The 7,500-nt window shown below is 37.4% G+C and overlaps 1 protein-coding gene across 7 annotated transcripts in view; it reads right to left on the bottom strand.

Moving 5' to 3' along the window:
- LOC125025049 (thiamine transporter 1-like) overlaps positions 1 to 7,500 on the bottom strand; it is a 21,947-nt gene that overhangs the window by 58 nt on the left and 14,389 nt on the right. For 2 of the 7 annotated variants that reach the window (XM_047612922.1, XM_047612921.1), the window contains exons 2-8: positions 4,534 to 4,666; positions 3,743 to 4,069; positions 3,308 to 3,517; positions 2,023 to 2,224; positions 1,689 to 1,881; positions 786 to 921; positions 1 to 178 (exon numbers count right to left, since the gene is read on the bottom strand). The exon at positions 1 to 178 is cut by the window's left edge and continues 58 nt beyond it. In XM_047612922.1, coding sequence (XP_047468878.1) covers positions 8 to 178; positions 786 to 921; positions 1,689 to 1,881; positions 2,023 to 2,224; positions 3,308 to 3,517; positions 3,743 to 4,069; positions 4,534 to 4,659 — 1,365 coding nt within the window. In that variant the 5' untranslated portion in view covers positions 4,660 to 4,666 and the 3' untranslated portion in view covers positions 1 to 7. Of the gene's footprint in view, positions 179 to 785; positions 922 to 1,688; positions 1,882 to 2,022; positions 2,225 to 3,307; positions 3,518 to 3,742; positions 4,070 to 4,533; positions 4,667 to 5,988; positions 6,013 to 6,767; positions 6,896 to 7,457 lie in introns of those variants that run through there. The other 5 variants (XM_047612924.1, XM_047612923.1, XM_047612925.1 and 2 more) reach the window with 5 other exon arrangements.

Raw genomic sequence — 7,500 nt, 5'->3', positions numbered from 1 at the left:
TTATCTTCTAAATAGCTTCTGTGGTTCCAACAGGAGGTTCTTGATTTTCCCCCTGCGGTTTCTTCTCCCACACTCCCAGCTCCCGCATGCCTGATATGCCCAGTCGGCCGCAGGTGTAGGCAGACAGTATGAAGAAGAAGAAGGCGAGGAGCAAGAAGTAAGCCCCGTAGATGACGAACTGAAAATGGAAGAATTTACATCATTTGGAAAAAAAAAATAGCCATTAACCTTTTTTACCTTTTTTAATACTGGATTTTACCTTTTTTAATACTGGAACCCATCTTTTTCAGTGTCCTGTAGTCCACAATGTACAATTAATTTGATCAAGTGTTTATCCTAAGTAACATTTTATCATGATATTTTAAAGTTCTGCATCTTTAATAGGAAAACTTTGCTTTATTGCCACTTTTTAACAGTTTCCATGTTTCTACACTTTAACTCATTTGTCTACATTCTGTCCCCAGTAAAACTTTTAAAAGCAAGAACAAAAACAAAACAAAAAATAAATATAAACAAAGCTACATAGTTATCAGAGGCCAAAGTATTCACAAGTACAATCAAGCTAAAAAAAATTGTAGCCGGAAACCCTTCAAGAAAATCTTGCTTTTTTATATCTTTTAACAAGGATTACTCATCAACTTCTGACAGATTCTAACTTACTGATGTCCAGCATAATGATTTTGTTTGTATCACTATAATTTCATAAACCTATACTTAAAAAAAAATAATAATAAATAAAATAAATCACTAATGTTCATTTTCAAAACTTCACCTAAAATTCTTACCTGTAACTTCACTCCAATCTCGAGCAATTGAACCACAACAAATGTTAGGATGGACTGAAGGAAGAGTGCAACAAACATGTTGATTCCAAATATAAGGCCATAGCTGTCAGCTCTGAGCTCTTTTGCAACTTGGTAACTGAAAGAGGAATATTGAGTCATTGAAGGGAAACACTTGTTCTTTTCAGAGATAAATGTCTGTGGAAAAAGAGGGACAAATCATTCAACACAAAAGATATAATTGTTTTGCTGAGAAATATGTCTATGACCAAAAATATAATGACCATATATATGAGAGAGAATTATTCATGTACAGGAAATAATTACCAATTTTCCTCAAGATAAATTTTAACAAAGGATAAAATGATCATTTCTCTGAGACATAAATGTTCACATTAAATGCTATTACTGTGCAACTTTCTAGGAATATGCTACATACAATTTGTATATTACTCTACATTCACACTAATATGGATCATTGTGAATTATATCGTAAAAATTATTAGTCAACATATTATTCCCCAGCAGAGTTAAATACATATACCACAGACAAAATCATGAAATTTACTAATGAATCTTGAGGTAAATGTAAAAGACATATATGGTACAATAATTCTGAAAATAAAAGACATTGCTTTTATTTTTATGCTTTTAGAAGACCATATTGGTAAGTAGAGAAAGCATATGATTTTTTTTTCTGCTATAGTATTTCCTCAAAAAAATATATAAAAATCCTGCATAAAATATTGGCCATGCATCTAGGGTGCACTTATGTCCTATTTACAGCTGGAAATTGTTGGTCTATCATGTCTATATATTATACAACAACCCACTAAAATCTATTATATCCTTTATCTAAAACAAAGATACTAAGGAAAAATGAACAACGAACTGAAACACAATTACCTTGCAATAGTTATAAGTACTTGGTAGGAGACCCTGAAGAGAATATAATTGATGTACGCCACCCAGATCCACGAAGTCAGACCCATGAGGAGGAGCACAATGCCATCAATGAGGGATATTAGGGCTAAAGTCCCTTCACCAAAGAGGGACCAGTTGAGGTGGAAGTAACCCACACCGAAGGCAGAAAGAGCACCTGTCCGGAGGAATGTAAACAATGTACTGACTATTTTGCAGAAATAGTACATCCCAACATTTCTAGATAACTACACTACACAATCACATCACATCTAAAATTTCTTCTGGCTTTCCCATTAACACTGGTCATGTAGCTTACTTAATAACGTCTGCGTAGCTTCCACTGCCCCATTGTACAAGTTCTCAGTTTCCTCCATGGGTGCAATCTCTTCCCACAGAGGCTGGATGTAGTTCCCTACTTGGAAATTCCCACAGGTCGCAAATGCCCACCAGATGGACCACTTCAGCAGGTACTTGTTACTGTAGGCACTCTTGAAATCTTGCCAGATCAAGCTCACGACCTAAAAAGTAAAAATGTGATAATAAATATATTTTAAATCTAAAAATACTTCAGAAGCAACATCTCTTCCTGTAAACAATATTTTGGAATTGATATCAATATCATTACCAAATGCAGCATTTGCACCTGTATTATGGTGTAGAGTCCTCTGATGACATATCATTGCAATTTGCTAATCAACAATTTCAGCTAATTTTGTGGGTGTATTTTTTCATTATCAGGATGATCCATTACATTGTTAGTTAAACAATACAGAAATTTAATTGAAACTTGTCATATGCAAGAATATTAAATAAAAGTTTTAGAAATATTACTATGTGTTGGCACACAAATTCAAATTACAAATTGGATACACCACAATGTTCACCATATAATCATTTTCAAACTGACATGATTATTTCATTAACATAAATTATTTGGCTAGACACAAATATAATACAATTTAAATAAAGACATTAGACCCCATGTGTATATACCTAATGTCCTGTGTCTCTTGCAACTCAATCAGATGACCAAGGAAGGAAGAGTAACAACTGTCTATCCACTAGACTGATCAGATGAGATGTCCCTTTGTAAATTACCTATTATTAGTCCAAAATCCAGATCTATAAAACCTTTGATAAAGAGCAATTTATGACAGTGGTAAATGAGGGATATACAGAAGGACATACTATAAACAAAAGGAGGAAAGTAGAACCATATGCATGTCGCTCAGGAACTAACTGTCAAATATGATTAAAGCAAAATAGAGGATCATAGTTAAGTAGGTCATCATTGTCGACAAGTTCCAAAACATATTCAATTTGTGTCAAGTAAGCAGTATTCTCCTACACTGCATAAAGCCTAGCTCATGCACTTTACAAATGAAGCAGTCCAGAATGAATACTTAAATGCCAGCAGTATGTACATAGAATGTCACTACATTAACTGCTCAACTACACTCAGCATTCCCAAGAATGAAACTCCAATTAAGTGACATAATCAATTAATTAAGAATAAGCAAAAAAGCATGCATGCGTGCACACACACACACACACACACACACACACACACACACACACACACACAAACGTTCATAGAGTACCTTTCTCAATTTTGTGGTTATTTGTCCATCATCCTCATCCTTGTGAAGGTGTGCAGAGTCATCATTGCTGGGAAGATAGTCTCTTCGGTGGAAGTAAATGCTAGTTTTTACGGACGGCAGAAAACAAGCCACAATGAAGGCCAACGACACACTTGTAAATGAGAAATAATTCAGTGTATGATAATCCATTACACCTGTTGACGTAAGTACCTGAAAAAGTTATTATAAACAATTTTACAATCTCAATTTAAACAAAATACAAAGAACGAAAAATGTTGGGTTATTCTCAAATATACATATATGTTTTTACAGCAAATAAAGATCCAACCCAACTCTCTAAAAAATATAAATCATAAAATGATAAAAACATATAACACTTTCAGCCAATCCAAACTGAGCTAATATGTATCTCGAGCTGCATGAGATAATACTGACCTGAGCCAATAACCCTGACATAAACCTTCCGGTGAGAAGAGCTGCTCGTGTGAAGCTGGTCACACGCTGATAATATACTCCAGAAACTTGAGCATAAATGTACGTGAAGTAAGCCACTTCAGTAGATGTAGCTATACCATAACAGAACTCCATAAGCTGCATCCAGTGAACACCTCCTGCCCACAGTAGAAGGCCCCACGTGACTATGTAACCAATGCCCTCAAATACAATCATCGGCTTGTAGCGCAGGAGGTCCGTCAGTAGGAACACAACCACAAGCAGAGAGAGGTAGGAATATGTCCATACTGGGTATACTTGTATGTATATCTGTAAGTATGGAAAATTATATATAATTGTCAAAATCTTTAGATTTATAATCTTTGAAATAAATGATGCATTAATCAAATACTGCCTGTGCAATATTTCAGGTTACAATAGATAATATCTAATGCTATATCTTATCTAATCTATATTTCATGATAAATTAATATATAATTATTGCAATATAGTGTATAAGCTTGAACACATTACAAAACACTAGTATTTTCCTTGCAAAACATAAGTAGCAATCATCTAAGAAATTCCAGAACCTTTAAATAAAAAAAGCACATACATTCAAGTGTTGATATAATAATAAACTTTTAAAAATTAACTCTTACTGATAAAAAGATTAAAAACCACAAATTAGCATAATAGGTGATCAAACATCAATAACCCTATATAGGACAAAATCAATTCTCCTGTAAAGTAGCAGCCATTTCTAATAATTTTAGGAGAGTTTTCCAAATTACCTGATCTTCTGTGAGGTTGTGTTGGGGTCCCTTCAGGTACTCTGTGAGGAATGGTTCTGAAGGACGCAGCTCCTTCAGGAAACCATACAGGCACAGTAAGAGGCATGTCTTCTGCCATACTTCCATCCTGCCTCTTGAAGGAAAAATTTGAAGAAGATCATTAATATAAATTTTCTTTTCTTAACAATGATAAAAAATAAAATGGTCAATTTGCACTAAGATAGAGAAATAGAGAGTAAAGGAAATGAAGACACTTACAAAGATGAGTAAAAAATAATGGTACAAAGATACAAAGAGGAGGAGGAAGAGGAATGAGGGGAAGGGGGAGAAGGGGAAGGGGGAGAAGAGGAGGAGGGAGGAGAGAAGAAGGGGAAGGGGAAGGCAGGAAGAGGGGTAATCAGGGGAAAACGGGGAGGGAAGAGAAGGAGAGGGGGAGGGGAAGAGCGAGAAGGGGAGGGGAGAGGAGAGAAAGGGAAGGGGAGGGAAGGGAAGGGGAGGGGAGGGGAGGGGAGGGGAGGGGAGGGGAGGGGAGGGAAGGGAAGGGAAGGGAAGGGAAGGGAAGGGAAGGGAAGGGAAGGGAAGGGAAGGGAAGGGAAGGGAAGGGAAGGGAAGGGAAGGGAAGGTTGGAGAGAGGGGAGTGGAGGAAGAGGGAGAGAAAGAGAGAGAGAAGGGAGGGAGGGAGAGAGGGAAGGAAGGAAGGAAGGAAGGAAGGAAGGAAGGAAGGAAGGAAGGAAGGAAGGAAGGAAGGAAGGAAGGAAGGAGAAGAGAGAGAGAGAGAGAGAGAGAGAGGGAGAGGGAGAGGGAGAGGGAGAGGGAGAGGGAGGGGGAGAGGGAGAGGGAGAGGGAGAGGGAGAGGGAGAGGGAGAGAGAGAGAGAGAGAGAGAGAGAGAGAGAGAGAGAGAGAGAGAGAGAGAGAGAGAGAGAGAGAGAGAGAGAGAGGGAGAGAGAGAGAGAGAGAGATCGGACCTCCTTCAAATTAGTTATTTCCAAAGAATATCTAGTATTACAGCATTTCTTTTTCAGGGCAATCTTTCCTGCCGCGAGCGAACACCATCAGAACATCTTAATATTATCGCTAATGTATTTCCCCCAAAAAGTCGAGAGCGTTTGCTCCTTCCCGTGTAATCGACATTAGCAATGAAACAAAATTATCTGAAAGAAATGAAAAAAAGAAAAGAAAGAAAGATAAGAAAAAATAAATAAAAGAAAAGAAAAAAGAAAAAAAAGAAAGAACAGAAAAAAGAAAAAAGAAAAAAAAGAAAGAAAAGAAAAAGAAAAAAAGAAAAAGAAAAAATGAAAGAAAAAAAATTAAAGAAAAGAAAAAAAAAAAAGAAAAGAAAAAAAAAAGAAAAATTAAAAAGAAAAGAAAAGAAAAGAAAAGAAACGTGTGTGTATATATATGTATATATATATATATGTATATACATGCATATACAAACATATATAAACGCATACTACGCAGCAATGCGGTAATACAGTTGTTCTTTCACGCCAACACCTGCGTCCGAAATCCGGAGGACGCCACCCAAGTATCAATCATACGCTTCGCTCGCCGCGCTGCCTCCGGAATGGGCGTGGCTTCGTGTTAGCTCTTGCTTTCCTGCACCGAATTACAAGTTTCTGTTCCATGGAAATTATGGGGTCCCTTGTCAACAATAATAGTCATCCACATAAAATTCTGTATCATATCACTACTAGCCAAAATCTGCACACCATCAGCACCATGCATTACTATAGCTATTAATAAAATGATAACCAATGAAAAGCCGGCCACCGACATCAATCACTTATCTACAGCAATCTCGTTCATTTTCCTTGCCTTTTTTTGATTGAAGCTTCTGAGGGAAACCCCGTAAAGCAATTATACGAGGACCGATGAAAGAAGGAAACTGTACGAAAAAAGTACATGTTGGATATATATCAGTGATGCATATTAATAGCCGTGGCACGTATGAGAACAGCTAAATATCACGCACACACGCACGCACGCACGCGCGCACACACACACACACACACACACACACACACACACACACACACACACACACACACACACACACACACACACACACACTGATATATATATCAATATATATATATCAATATATATATCAATATATATCAATATATATCAATATATATATATCAATATATATATGAATATATATGAATATATATATCAATATATATATAGATAAACATCGCAAAAAACTATGCAAATAAATATAATGTACACATTGTCCAGTATACTTCACGAGCAAGGAGAGCTGCTTTTGTATCAGTGGTCACAGCAAAAGATAACGTGTAGCGAGCCCGGCGAGTTGAAGAGCGATAACACCTTTGAATGACACCTCCACGACTTACGACAGTGAACTGAGGAACAGACGCCGATTTCAAGCCAATAAGGGGATTCAAGTGACATAATTTCACGCTAAACCCTATCTCTTTTAGTTTTTCTTATTCCCCTTTCCTTCCTTTCCTCTTCGTCCTTCTCCTTCACGATGACGATAAGTACGCTTGTGACGAAACAAAAAAAGAAATATTAACTAGGGATATTTTTTAACGCTTGATGAAGACGGGCCGATGCGAGAACACAAGGGTAGACCACCGGGTGACTTGCACCTTTGGTACAACGACAGAAGGACTAAAATTGCTTGACCTCATAAAAAAGGTAGTTCTTGACACATCAGTTCATCGCCGATATGCGAGGTGACGACAGGGGACCAAAGTCATCAATTTATCAGTCGGGGGGGGGGGGGGTGTCTCTGCGCCAGACCCACTCGAGATACTGAAAGCGTGTTTCTGCAAAGCGCCCGCGGCGGAGTTTCACATCATCCCGAAACCTCCGGACTTTTATCTTAAATGCAGAGAAAACAAATGAAATAAAAACAAGTAAAAAGAAGCACGCCGGGTAAACCACAAACCTATTAGCGTGGTGGTCAAGTTGCGACCACTTGGCCTTAACGT

This window comes from Penaeus chinensis, chromosome 4 (genome assembly GCF_019202785.1).
Source record: "Penaeus chinensis breed Huanghai No. 1 chromosome 4, ASM1920278v2, whole genome shotgun sequence".
In the NCBI taxonomy this organism is placed as follows: Eukaryota; Metazoa; Arthropoda; class Malacostraca; order Decapoda; family Penaeidae; genus Penaeus; species Penaeus chinensis.
This window is presented reverse-complemented; position numbering and strand designations above follow the sequence as displayed.